Raw genomic sequence first — 12871 nt, forward strand, 5'->3', positions numbered from 1 at the left:
GTTCGCCGATCTCGGATAACAAACTACAACTCCGCAATTTGACTCAATATTTAGACCGCCAGCATGTGCGCAGGTTCAGATATTGAATAACTAAGAGTTCTAAAGAAAGAGGCGAAGAGAGGCAGATAATCTCTATAAGGTAGTATAGCACCTTTATTTCTATATTAAGGGTTTGCTATGATGCCCTCCATGACTCCGGGCTTGGGTGCCAATACTTTGCTCCAGCCCATCGTTGCATTTCTTGGACCTGTGGGCTCCTTTTCACATCAAGTGAGTATATATAATAATACAGTTGTTGTGCATGCTTTGGGCTTATGCGTGTTTCAATAGGCAGCCATAGAATGTTTTGGTTCAAGCAATAACACCCTCAACGCAGAGATTTCTTTCAACAATGCCTTCTCAGCCGTCCAGTCCCAAGAGGCCGACTATGCCATTATACCACTAGAAAACTCTTCAAATGGTGCCGTTGTCCAGACTCTTGACTTGCTAGCAGACCGTGAAAATCTATACCCCGATATAATTGTGTCTGGAGAATATTACCTCAGTGTCCATCACTGTCTCTTGATGAAAAACGCACTAGGTTAGTCCAAGCAGGCCCATATCCAGCGGTTATAGAATATCTAACTAATAAGTTACAATATAGATGGACATGGAAACACTTCTGAGCCTAACCCGGAGGTATCCAAATTCTACTCTCACCCGCAAGTCTGGGGGCAATGTACCAAGTTTCTTTCAGCGTACAGTGGAGTAGAGAAGCAAGATGCCTCTTCAACCTCCAAGGCTGCTGAGATAGTCAGCAAGGACAACGATCCCAGAAGCGCAGCTATTGGAAGTGAGCTTGCAGGTAGTATCAATGGTCTACGGGTCGTCAAGGCCAACATCGAAGACGACCCTTCCAACGCAACCAGATTCCTTATCCTGCAGAACCTCAAATCAAACCGTACCCAGGCAGTAAAGCCGCCCCAGAAGACGCAGTCTTGCTCGGATCCAGGCTCGAAATGCAAGTCACTTATCACCTTTATGGTTGATCATACGTCTCCCGGTGCCCTGGCGGACGCATTACATGTGTTTAAAAAGTATGGTCTCAATCTAACTAGTATCAATTCTCGCCCAGGAGGTGTTAAAGCGTGGCAGTACGTTTTTCTGGTAGAGTGTCAGAGGGTATGTGGTGTGCACGATGATCATGTTGTGGAAAAGGTCATAGACGAGCTGCGGGATATTACACAGACCTGCAGAAACCTAGGGAGTTGGGAAGATCAACTCATGGAAAAGTAAAAAAGCAGGGCATTATTTGGGAACATGGCATTTATGGAGGGATCTAAACAAGAAGGTATATGATCCAATTTACGCATTACATCTAAAAAAAAGGAGCGAGGTGATGACACAGCCATACACTTATAGTGAATAACCGTGTGCCGGAATGTATCGCAGGTAACGAGCGTATATTTTTATTGATTGAAGGAAAACACTAGCACATGGCCCTGGATGGGCCTCCACTTCAGTTTAATAACGTAGTTTGAGAAAGAACTAAGTCATCAAACTTCAAAGCGCAGGCTTTCGTGTTCCATCATAGAGCGAGGCAGGGCGCAAGAAGACGACAGCAGAAAAAGCACACAATTTAAATCATTTAGTAGGAAGCAAGGAGGAGCAGGTTTCCACCGAGAAGTGCTATCCCAGCTCAAGTTCGAATCTGAAAATGTAGCGGGCAGACCCGAAAAAAGAAAAAAAAGGCATCGATCTTATCCGGTCTTCAACTATGAAGTGGGTTTTGACGAAGCGAGGAAGATACGCTGGAATAACGTCCGTCAAACAGTCTACCCTCGTAGCATATGTTTCTACTATGGCCACTTTAATTTGAGGTGGCCACGTTGCGAAGCTTGGATGGTCCTGAAGGAGAAGTTAGTGATACTATGTAGAGACCAATCTGAGAGAACGTTATCAAACGTACCTTTGAGAAGCTTCGAGCTGGCGAGGTGATGTGGGGCACAGATCTGAACGGCTGATGCGTTTGTATTGCCCTTGACGCGGTTGACGTGGTTCAAAGGGCTAGTCGTCAGAACACTCCCCGACGGGATTTCCGGGCGGTCGTCCTCGCAACCCGCGAGGTTGCCATATTGTCAATCTAGTTGCAATGATCAGCATATCGGTACACAATATAAAAACCATCTTGCAGTCCATACCATCGTAGAATTCATCATCGTCTTCTTCAACATCGGCTAATTGTTCGAAATTAACCTTGTAGCGGAGCATTGCTCCAATACCACCGAAGCCCTTGACGAACTGATTACCCTCGCCAGACTTGTCAGAAACAAACTCCAGGGTGGCACCGAAATCCTTGTAGTTCTCAGCAAGCCATTCAAGAAGAGATCCTTGATCAACGATTTCCATTTCCTGTCCGGTTTCCTTGTCCATGAACTGCTCTCTGTTGGCCTCCTGGGCCTTGGTGGTGTGGAGTACGATGTCAGAGCCACTGGAAGGCCTGAGAACCCAGCGAGTGATGTCCAAGTTCTCAAAAACGATGAGAGTTTCAGCGGCTCCAAGCTCGAGTGCTTTCAGGGTATCCTCAACACCGTAGCAAACACGTCCGCTATCCTGGCTGATTTCCTCAAAGTACTTGCCAATAAGCTTCTTCTCCTGAATAAACTTGACGTTGCCAAGAGTCTCGGAGGAAAGTTCAATAGCCTGATTGAATCCGTTTTCACCACCGTACGACACGTCAACGACCTTGATGACCTTGGACTGGAGACGGTTGTCGAAGAGATCGGACTGGTTAAGGTCGTTCTTGAAATCGGCAGAACCAGCAAGAATCAAACCGGCAACGTTGACCTTATCAGCAGTAATGAAGTTCTGGACAGCAAGTTCGGCAACTTTACGGACGTAATTGTGACGCTTTTCCTCACGAAGACGGGCAAAACGCAGAGCGGACTGACCACCACGGCCGTGCTTCTTGGGCAAATCGACGCTGAATTTGTGCACGACGTCTCTGGTATTTCCAGATAGAGTACCAAAGAGTGCACCATTTCCGTCCATGATGATGAAGCCGAATTTCTGGTCGGACTCGAGAAGTTCGCTGAGGGCTTCGGTGTGGAACTTGTTGTCACAGAGATAAAGGGAGGTATTGATAGGCTTGAACGGCTCGAAGTCAATGTTGATTTTACGTTCCTTTCCTTCGGAAGTGATAATTTCACCGCAGTAGACCACAAGACCATTTGGAGGGACCCTGGTGTACAGCTTCAGGCGCTGCTGGGTAGACGTAATGGCCGACAGAACGGATAGACGGTTAACTCGGGATTTGATGTTAGACGCGGTTCCCTAGGATACTTGTTAGAGTAGTAGTTCTTTACACCCGTCTCAGCATCGGGATATAGGTAACATACGAATTCTTCAGCCAACATCTTCGCTGCTCTCGAGATCTGATCCTTTGGAGCTGTAGAACAGAGTTAGCGGGGCAGACACCACCTGGGCAGCATCAACCAACTTACGGATAATCAACGAAATCATTGAAGTTCCATTTCCACGCGCTGCCTCAAGGCGCTTAATCAACTTCTTGACCTTCCATATCTCGATGTTCTTCTCCGCCTCGCCTGCTCCTTGCGGCGCGCTCATGTTGGATAGATGGCTCTCTCAGCTCAGCCCAAGACGCAGCCAAATTGTTCGGTTTGGACCTGATCGGTGAGCCTGACTGCCCACGCAGGCCGGTAAAAGTCGAGAACCGTTAAACCAACGCTCTACGCCGTATTAGACGTATCTGACTATTTCACTAGCCGACTCAGCGTGTCAAAAATGTGGTTTTTCTCTTTAACTATCAGCGAACTCGACGATCGATTGTGATGTGAAAAAAAAAGTCAGGTCTAATGATTATGTAAGCAATGAAAAAGTTGGGCATTGAAGTTTGATATATCATCATCGACAAAACACAGAGTGCGAGTAACTACACCGGAGATGCAGGGGAGGACGCATGAGTGAAGATACCGATGGATTGGATGTTACGATGGACACAGGCTGCATTCACTTGCGCTCCGGTGGGCCGTCTACAATTCCCAAGGGGTGCCTTTTGAGGTTGTTCCTGTTAGCAGCATACTCGAAGAGGAGGGCTATGGGATGTTCAAAGCAGGCTACTACTGTTCCATCAACATCGATGACGTATATTCTTCCTACCGGGCACTAAGTGAGCTAGGATACGGCTTGACGTCAACCGTCTGGCTGGCTCGGAACATTCGCTACGGCGGCTATCATGCATTATTGAAAATATTCGCGCGCGGAACCACGACCGGACCTGCGAGAGGGAACTCCGAACGTACGATGAACCAGTCCCATCCTAGGCGTACGCACGTCAGAAGAGCTGTGGAGATGTTTCCGATTGAGCGGAACGGGGGAAAGGAGCACAAATTCCTTGTTCAAGCGCCACTGTGGGATAGCTAGAGGGACCATCTCGATTGAAATATTAGCAGCCGGTTCTCCGTAGAAGCTGCTGAAGGTTGATCTACAACGTCTTCTTTTGGCTCTTGACTGGTAATCTTCACACAGAGAGTAGGCTTGTCCACACAGGTAGATTCCGCAGAGACTCGTAGATAAATATATCTTGCAACAAGTATAAATAGACATCAGAGCAGATAACATACTGCGTGCAATTGTTGACGATGAAATCTTCGGGTCTTTTGATCAAGAAGAAATGGTAACACCCATCTCCACGGAAATACGTCAATGGCGCTCCGGTGTACAAGTCCGGGCGGTTTGGCCTGCCGAACGACTGGGGCATGCTTGTGCTAGGTGTCGTTGGCGAAATGGTGAACGGGGACGTTAAGCGAAATCACTATGCACAGCCACAGGTGTACAGATCGCCCGAGGTTCTCCTTCAGGCACCATGGAGCTACCCTGCAGGTATATGGAATGTTGGAGCCATGGTGAGTTCTCCTCTTTTGAACCTTGAATAATATTGATGGACACGGCTGGCGAGAGAGCCACAGATCTGGGACGTTTTTGAGGGTAGCCACTTGTTCTATGGGACAGACCCCAGTCCGGAGAAGACCTATTATACCACCCGAGCCCACCTGACAAAGATAATCAGGCTGCTAGGCCCACCGCCGTTGGATCTGCCCCAAAATGGAACCCAAAGGAAAGAATTCATTTCTGAAGATAGTAAGTCCAACGCTGAGCTTCTGCCGTGTCCGAAGCTAATAGAGGCGAGAGGCAAATGGATAGTAGATTGTCCGATTCCCAAGGGCAACAACAGTCTAAAGAAGGCTGAAGTGATCTTCAGCGGGATAAACAAGGAGAGTTCCTCGACTATGTCCGAGGGACGCTAATGTCGTGTCCAGAGGATCGTAGGAGAGCCAAGGAACCCCTCGAGGATCCATGGTTGACCACCTGGGAGATTCCTTGATTGAAACTCATTACAGCATGGCAATTTGATGCTGTATACCGACGTGTGCTCTCAAGCAGAAGGCTTGAGAACAACGGCAAAGTTATTCTTGCCGGGCCCCGGGTTGATGATCTGCTTTGGAAAGGCAACCCCCTTGGTCCTAACGTGGACATCGGTGTATCTCCAGAGGTAGTAAATGAGCTTTGAGGACAATTTCCGCTGAAGCTGCTGGTATCCGAGCGATGTCATGATGTCATCTAACCTCTCTTCGGTGAGGTATCTTGAATTCAACACACAGGCAGCTGGTAGTACTAGGAACAGCGCTGGCAGAACGTCGTCCTTGACGCTCGATGTGAGAAAGTTGATCGTCCGGCGTAGCATCTCGCCTCTGCCTGTGGGATCGGGGACGTAATTGAGCACCAGGGACAAGCTGATAATGTGAAACCTGTCTCCGTCGGTAGTTGGCAATGGTCGTTCCATAAAGTCTTGCTGCAGTATTCCGGCCTCTTGCGAATGGAGGTCGATCCTCGTAACGTCCAGCACCTTCACCATCGAGCAAGCATTCCTACTACTCAACGCGCCAACTTCTAGAACTCGCAGTTTGCCTGTGCCGTTTTCTGGATGCCGCTGGATGCCGCTGAGTATCGGCTTCAGCCATTGCAGCAGGAGATGGCTGGAATCACCTCCGCGCTCCTTCGACTGGCCCTTCTTGCTGGCGATCTGGTAGCTCTTCAGCCCGCCCTTCGCCGCTATCTCGCTGTCCAGCTGCCGCACCAGCTCCTCGTTGCCTTCTGCTGCTGCCCTTGCGCGCGCCTTGTGTAGCTGGTGGTGGCTCCGGATGAGGTCTCGGGTTGCCCTGGCTGACAGCGATGCAGCCGGCTTCTTGACTGTCGGCGGCCGTCCCTGCGCCAGCGACTTTTTCCTCTTCATCTCAGCCCTCCTCGACCTCTATCTTTCTCTCCTTCTCTTATTCTAGTTCTACTACGATTATCGGCGTAGCTTCTCTGATTATTGTCGTTTCTTCTGCGAGTCTGTCTTAGTCAGCATCACGTGCCCCACGAACTCAACTAAGCGAGAAAATCGACGAAAAGCAAAAAAGTCGACGAAATCGACGAATTTCGCGTTTCGAAGCAGCGAAAAAGACACCACCAGCGACAACGAACTTCGCCGTGAATCGACAGCCATGGCTCCCAAGGATACCAAGAAAGGTGCGTATTCCTGCTCCCCCGATGCTGTCGATGCGCGGTGCCGGCGACGAAGCGACCCCAACGAGCCCAATATCCACCGATATGTGAAATCTATCTATATGGGAAAGGATGCGGATTGTGCGTTTGGGAGAACGATTGCTAACTCGAGGTGATATACAGCCACAAAGGCCAGCTCCAAGGCTGGTGCTGCCTCCAAGGCCGTCCTCAAGGGGGTAAGCTACGTCCATTGAACGGGGAGACAAAAAAAGAGATGCAAAATGAGAAGCTTTAAAACTGTCTGGGTATGGGGAGGGAAGAAGAAGAATTGAAGATTAACGACGACGGCCGTCCGACAGGTTCACTCGCACAAAGTCCGCAAGGTCAGAACATCAGCGACCTTCCACCGACCAAAGACTCTGCAGCTGTCTCGATCGCCCAAGTACCCCCGAAAGTCGATTCCCCATGTCCCCCGTATGGACCACCACCAGGTGATTGTGCACCCGCTCAACACCGAGTCTGCCATGAAGAAGATCGAGGAGAACAACACGCTGGTGTTCATTGCCGACGTCAAGGCCAACAAGCGCCAGATCAAGCTCGCTCTCAAGAAGCTCTACGACATAGATACCGTCAAGCTCAACACTCTCATCCGGTGGGTTCAACCTTCTCTCTCATATCTTTTTGTGGATTATGGTGTGATGCTAACAGTGCTGCAGACCGGACGGCTCGAAGAAGGTCTTTGCCCGACTAACGCCAGACATTGATGCGCTCGACATTGCAGCCACCAAGCTCGGAATTGTTTAATGGGGTGAAAAAATGAGACGGGGTTTGCTGTTTTCCTTAATTATTTTATGTGACCTACCAAGATATCAACCGGCTGTTGCAACACACAACAACGCCCAACAACAAGCAGAAGAAGAAACAAATGCTACAAAAGATATCGTGATGATCAAACTCGCCCGGTCGAGGTCGTCCCGCGGACCTTGCTAGCCATGTTACTTAAATAAACACACAACAAGCCACATCTACTCCTCCGTAGACGGCAATCTGAAGTCAAGTCAACTCTAGATCAAGTCAGCCCTAGTTCAAGCGAATCCATGGATGCAACCCCAGCGCTTGTCTGCTCCTTTTCTCCGGCCCCTGACTCGCCTCTTTGCCTGCACCTTGCGGCCTGACTGGGCGCCTCGCCGCCCTGTCTTCCATGCTCGTCTCTGCCCGAACGCGCTGGCAGTGGCTCTCCGCCGGGCCCCTGGTGGACAGGCCTTGGGCCCGCGGGCTCCGTAATCGTACAGTAGCCTGCGGTAGATCGACTCAGCCAGAGCCCGCGCGAGTTGCGGTGAATCCCGCCAGAGCAGCACGCCAGCGCCGCCCTCGCCAGCAAATAAAAAGCAGCAGCGAGACCCAGAGCGCCAGGGAGAAACAGGGAGAAGCAGTTCCTCTCGCTGTATGGAGTAGCTAATTTGATATTATTATTATTATTATTATTATTATTATTATTATTATCTTAAATCGTTATACTCCGTCCAGGCAGGCGGCGCGAGGTCCAGCGGTGGCCAACCAGCGAGCCTTCTTTCGGCGTCGGTGTTTCAGCTGCCAGCAGGACTCGCCGGCTTTTCTCCCCTCCCTCTCCCGCCTACTTCAGCCATCTCGTCGCCAGCATCATCACATCACATCACATCACATCCACGTCGACAGCGACAGCACATCTCCAGCTACTGCCGCTATCTGCGACTACTGACTGCTTCCATCGACTGCTTCTACCGACTCTATCGACTCTATCGACTATCCGCGAGACTACTTGCTAGCCGCGTTGCAGCGCATGCGACGAGCCCATCACCACCGGCTTCACCACCACCACGACCATCGATCGCGTGAACCAGACGCTCTCGACGCGTCAAGAGACTGATCATCACCGTCTGCGGCCTCGTCTTCACCGTCGCTGCCGTTTTCACGATGGCTTCGACGCGCCATCCGCCGCCGCTACGCATATACCAGGACCCTCCAGGCGCCTCACCACCAGCGCCAGCATCACACCCAGCATCATCAACAGCATCATCATCATCAACAGCATCGTCACAGCCAGGCGCAAGGCCCAAGTCGCAGTGTAAACAGCTGCAGCCGTCGCCGATGCCGCTGCAGCCCCTGGGGAACTCGGTCAGGAACAACCGCGACCTCGTCCTCAACCCGCCCTCGCTGGACCCCTTCTGCTCCCACAGCAGCACGTCCCCTATCAAGCACCAGCGTCGCACGAGCGCCCACCTCGCACACAACAGCAACAAGCTGGAATACCTCCCCATCTCGGCTCCAAAGCCTGCCAGGTTTCCCACAGACTCGCCCGCGAAGAAGCCGCTTTCTCAGGAGCACCACCAGGCTCGGCGTCCCTTGCCGCCGCCCTCTTCACGCCTGCCGCTCTTCACCACGTTCCCCAGTGTGCCTCCCAAGCCCTCTGGGTCTTCGTCTTCTGCTTCTTCTGCTTCTTCTTCTGCCGGCAGGACGGCCTTCAACCATCAGGACAACTACTCTTCTTCTCTGGGACCTCCACCTCCACGCTCGTCTTCTCACTCTCACTCCCGTTCTGCATCTGCCTCTTCTGCCTCTGCTTCAGCTTCTTCAGGGATGCATGCTCCAGCCAAACGGAGACTCACTGTTGGCAGCAGTGACATGGTGCCTGCTGCAAAGAAGCTCAAGCGTGAGGAGCTCGAGCAGCCGCCTCTTGTGACCCCCCGGCTACCAGAACCCCATGAGATGCCCCCCGTCGAGGACGACGGCTCCAAACCACCTTATAGCTATGCCATTCTCATAGGAATGGCCATCCTACGCGCTACTAACCGCCGTCTTACCTTGTCTCAGATCTACAAGTGGATATCAGACAACTTTGCCTTCTACCGTGCTGGAGACTTTGGATGGCAGAACAGTATCCGCCATAATCTCAGCCTTCACAAGGCGTTTATCAAGCAAGAACGGCCCAAAGATGACCCCGGAAAGGGCCATTACTGGATCATTGAACCTGGAATGGAGGGCCAGTTCCTCAAGGACAAACCCTTCCGCAAAGCACCCATCATGTCTACCATTCCAGCCTCCCAACCTCAGTCGGCGCCGCTTTTGAGCACGCCAAAGCAGCCAGACTTGCCCCCTCCATCAAGCAATACGAGTCTTTCTACTATCAATTATTTACCATCCACCACAGCTGAGTCGCAGGACGTGGCTCCAGCGTCAAACCTTCAAGATCTCTCGTCTGATGCCACCCTCCCTGCCTCCGACCCAGCTCTTCAGGAAGATGACGTTAGTGATGAGCAACCGGCCCCATCTCTGGCACAAATAGAGCAGCATTTCTCCTCGCCGCTACAGGCAATGCGCTCGTCTCCACCAGTTGCCCCACGCATATTCCACCGTCAGGCTACCCCTCCAACTCCCTCCCGGCCTACCTCGTCCTCGGCCGGTGTCTCGCGTTCAAAGAGGCATAGCAGTAAGCCCTCCAACATGAATGACAGTGGTTATTACTCCTCCCTCGAGTCTTCAGCCATGAGGCCCCGTGTTGCTGCTGGTCATATTTTAACATCAGAGCTAGATATCGAACCTCCGCGTATCAAACGGGGCCGTGCTGAAGAGGAGATCGCTCGTATTCGATCTTCCTCTCATGATATCAGCCCTATTCGTCTCGGCACTCTCCGAGACTCAGCACAGGCCGCCATCGGCTCGTCACCCCTTAGAAATGAATTCATTTCTATCCATGCTGCCCCCTTGACCCCGGCTGTCAAGTTTAAGAAGCCAGTCAAGCCACCAGCGTTCCTCTCTCCCAACACTAACCTCCAGAACCATCGTCGGAAGATCCAGCAGATGGTCAACTCCCCAATCAAGCGTCTTGGACTGGGTGAAGAGCTCCAGCAGCCCTGGAGCCCGGCATTTAACATCCATGACGAAGTATACACCCCCAACGACAATCTCCGTCTGCCCTTTGATCCATTCTCAGACCAATTCCTGGCCAGCATTGGCACTCCCCCTTTCTGTTCTCCTGAGAAGCGCTCTGTCAAGAGTGACGGCCTTGGAGCAGGTGTTCTCGCTGACATCACTGCCCTGAGCGCCAACACCCGCCTTAAGACACCTATCGACAAGTCCAAGACCTACAGGTTTCAGGAGTCTCCTTGCAAACGCCTTGACCAGAGTCGCTACAACGACGCCGCTAACGATGAGCTGTTCTCATTCAATCTTTTCAGCGAAGATGGTGCAGGCGACGTCGACGGCGTAGATCTCTTGCAGGGATTCGAGAAAATTGGACAGCCAAAGGAAGAACGGTCTCCCAAACAGTTCCTTGGTAAGACCTCGCGTTCGAGCCATGGTCCTAAAGGCGCCATTCGATTTTGAGCGACCATACCTCTTTCTATTCCAGCATTGGTCTGTCAGTTCTTGGACCATATGGACAATTGCCATTATCAAACTCATCTTACACCGGATTATAACCTATCATCAGAATGATCATATCCCATTCTCACTTGGACCGCCATTTGGGTCATTATTGTTACCCTTGGTTTCGCATATTGGGTCCTTTTGCTCATCCTCTTACCACCATACATATACATCAACCTCCCCTCTCCTGCATCCGCTTACTCCTCATTCCGACCCCCCCTCGATTTCTTGCTCTACTCTTGTCATTCCTCGAGCTTCTTCATCTCACGCTAGTTGTGCCTATCTGCTTTGACTGGCAGAATATGTGGTTAAATTGTTGGTACATGCCTTTTTTCCCCATCATCTTTTATTTGGTCATGTTTTTGGTATCTTTCGGGCGGTCAAGTCAGGGGCAGAAGGCGACTTTGTGGGTTGGCTTCCCTTTTTTCATTCTAAACAAAACTCTTTGCATTGCTTTTGGGGCTTTTATCCTCTTTATTCCTTTTTTTATCTCCATCCGCCTATCCTACATCACCTAGCCCTTTTACTCTCCCCCACTTTACTTGTTGCTTCTCTATATCTTAGCATGGAGTTTGTTGTTATTTGCAAGGTGCTTTAACGGACAGGTTGGGATTACGGACACGGACACGGACAGGGAACGGGAACAGGGCGGAATTTTGCAATGACCCTAATGTGCTGATGTTTATGGATCATGGCTAACGAGTTTTAATTCCTGTTTCTCTGTCTATGTTGTTTTACTTTGGTGTTTGATGGCCTTTTGCAGTCAAGATGCCGCTTGAACAAAATATCAACTTATCTTTACCAATTTATATCAAAACCAAGCTCTTCTACTCTTGGATGATGGTGGAAAACCGTATGAATGTTATATGCATAGCATATTCTGGATTTGGTGGGTATCTATACAGTATTCATGCGGCGACTAAGAAACACGAATATCGAAAATCCAATGACAAGAGACGAGAACTCAAATCAGCAGTACAAAGCCCAAATTGAAACAAATATAGAAAGGATAAAAAAGAACTCCATCATCATAGCTTGAAAACCAAATAATGGAACGCCGCTTCCAGACCACCGAAAGAAAAGAGGAAAAAAAAAAATGAATAATGCCATCACACGCGATTCCTTGCATCCGCATAGACAAAAGACAAGACAGACATGTGTCTCCACACCCGTCTGTCTGTCTGCCTATCCATCCGTGCATCACGTCCAAGTCCAAGTCCAAGTCCCAATCAGAACCTCAAAATAAAGAAATTCGTCTCAATCACTACTACTGCAACCGCGACAACCGCAGCTCACACACTGTATTCCCTGGTCTTCCTTCAGCTGCGCCTTCGGAACACGACATATACAAGTAGCGTTGAAATTAGTTTCCTTTGTCTGAATGCATCGTAGACAACACAGCTATACAACATCAGCTTTATTCCTTCCAACATCGTCAAGAAACCGGTGCGTAAACGTACCTTTTCATAGCCCTGTTTCTTCCATTTAGCTATCAGGTTGGCATCCGCGTAGCCGTTTTTGAGTAGCCAGTCATACAGCTTTTTTGATATCGCTTCTTTCTCATAGTATAAGTCGTATATATACCGAGACCCTATTCAACGTACGTACGGAGAACAATCAGCTTTTACTTTTGCCCAGTTGACGGGAGAGTAGACCTGGGGAAAATGAAAAGAAGCAGGGGGACTTACGCTGGTGGCTGATTTGGAATATAGGCCATAATACCTCGTGTCTCTTCTTGCCTTCGTGAGAGGCGTTTTCGGCATCTTTCATCTTATTGCTGAATTCAAGGAGGGTATCTTCGATATCGTCGAAGCCATCTGGGGGGGCCTTGCGAGTTCGTGCGCTGCGGATCGGCGGCATGTTGGAGCCTTTGCTGGGTTATGCTTCCAAGGTAATCAGAACCGTCGGATAAAGGTATCGA

General features: G+C 50.3%; 8 protein-coding genes across 9 annotated transcripts; 5 read left to right on the forward strand and 3 right to left on the reverse strand.

The window, feature by feature from the left end:
• Window positions 1-123: 123 nt before the first annotated feature.
• TERG_04445 (uncharacterized protein) lies at window positions 124-1275 on the forward strand (the record flags this gene model as incomplete). Its single annotated transcript, XM_003235342.2, has 3 exons — window positions 124-270; window positions 331-580; window positions 644-1275. Exons 1-3 carry the CDS (start codon window positions 178-180, stop codon window positions 1273-1275), a joined length of 975 nt encoding a protein of 324 aa, XP_003235390.2. The 5' UTR covers window positions 124-177.
• A 771-nt stretch (window positions 1276-2046) lies between these two features.
• Window positions 2047-3606, reverse strand: TERG_04446 (eukaryotic peptide chain release factor subunit 1; the record flags this gene model as incomplete). Of its 2 annotated transcripts, XM_047749784.1 has the most annotated exons (4): window positions 2118-2122; window positions 2181-3312; window positions 3378-3427; window positions 3483-3606. In XM_047749784.1, 4 exons carry the CDS (start codon window positions 3604-3606, stop codon window positions 2118-2120), a joined length of 1311 nt encoding a protein of 436 aa, XP_047606285.1. The 2 variants fall into 2 exon arrangements, with proteins under 2 accessions (XP_047604233.1, XP_047606285.1); XM_047748256.1 differs by having other exon boundaries at window positions 2047-3312.
• Window positions 3607-4101: 495 nt separating this feature from the next.
• Window positions 4102-4422, forward strand: TERG_04447 (uncharacterized protein; the record flags this gene model as incomplete). The annotated part of the gene is made up of 1 exon (XM_003235344.1): window positions 4102-4422. One exon carries the CDS (start codon window positions 4102-4104, stop codon window positions 4420-4422), a length of 321 nt encoding a protein of 106 aa, XP_003235392.1.
• A 335-nt stretch (window positions 4423-4757) lies between these two features.
• Window positions 4758-5306, forward strand: TERG_04448 (uncharacterized protein; the record flags this gene model as incomplete). The annotated part of the gene is made up of 2 exons (XM_003235345.1): window positions 4758-4904; window positions 4968-5306. The coding sequence occupies 2 exons, from the start codon at window positions 4758-4760 to the stop codon at window positions 5304-5306; spliced, it is 486 nt and encodes a 161-aa protein (XP_003235393.1).
• Window positions 5307-5434: 128 nt separating this feature from the next.
• Window positions 5435-6292, reverse strand: TERG_04449 (25S rRNA (adenine2142-N1)-methyltransferase; the record flags this gene model as incomplete). Its single annotated transcript, XM_003235346.1, has 1 exon — window positions 5435-6292. The coding sequence occupies one exon, from the start codon at window positions 6290-6292 to the stop codon at window positions 5435-5437; it is 858 nt and encodes a 285-aa protein (XP_003235394.1).
• A 253-nt stretch (window positions 6293-6545) lies between these two features.
• TERG_04450 (60S ribosomal protein L25) lies at window positions 6546-7350 on the forward strand (the record flags this gene model as incomplete). The annotated part of the gene is made up of 4 exons (XM_003235347.1): window positions 6546-6570; window positions 6730-6782; window positions 6906-7198; window positions 7263-7350. The coding sequence occupies 4 exons, from the start codon at window positions 6546-6548 to the stop codon at window positions 7348-7350; spliced, it is 459 nt and encodes a 152-aa protein (XP_003235395.1).
• Window positions 7351-8499: 1149 nt separating this feature from the next.
• On the forward strand, window positions 8500-10908 carry TERG_04451 (uncharacterized protein; the record flags this gene model as incomplete). The annotated part of the gene is made up of 1 exon (XM_003235348.1): window positions 8500-10908. The coding sequence occupies one exon, from the start codon at window positions 8500-8502 to the stop codon at window positions 10906-10908; it is 2409 nt and encodes an 802-aa protein (XP_003235396.1).
• A 1299-nt stretch (window positions 10909-12207) lies between these two features.
• TERG_04452 (uncharacterized protein) lies at window positions 12208-12810 on the reverse strand (the record flags this gene model as incomplete). The annotated part of the gene is made up of 3 exons (XM_047748257.1): window positions 12208-12351; window positions 12411-12541; window positions 12639-12810. The coding sequence occupies 3 exons, from the start codon at window positions 12808-12810 to the stop codon at window positions 12208-12210; spliced, it is 447 nt and encodes a 148-aa protein (XP_047604234.1).
• Window positions 12811-12871: the final 61 nt, after the last annotated feature.

This window comes from Trichophyton rubrum (assembly GCF_000151425.1).
Source record: "Trichophyton rubrum CBS 118892 genomic scaffold supercont2.4, whole genome shotgun sequence".
Taxonomy (NCBI): Eukaryota; Fungi; Ascomycota; class Eurotiomycetes; order Onygenales; family Arthrodermataceae; genus Trichophyton; species Trichophyton rubrum.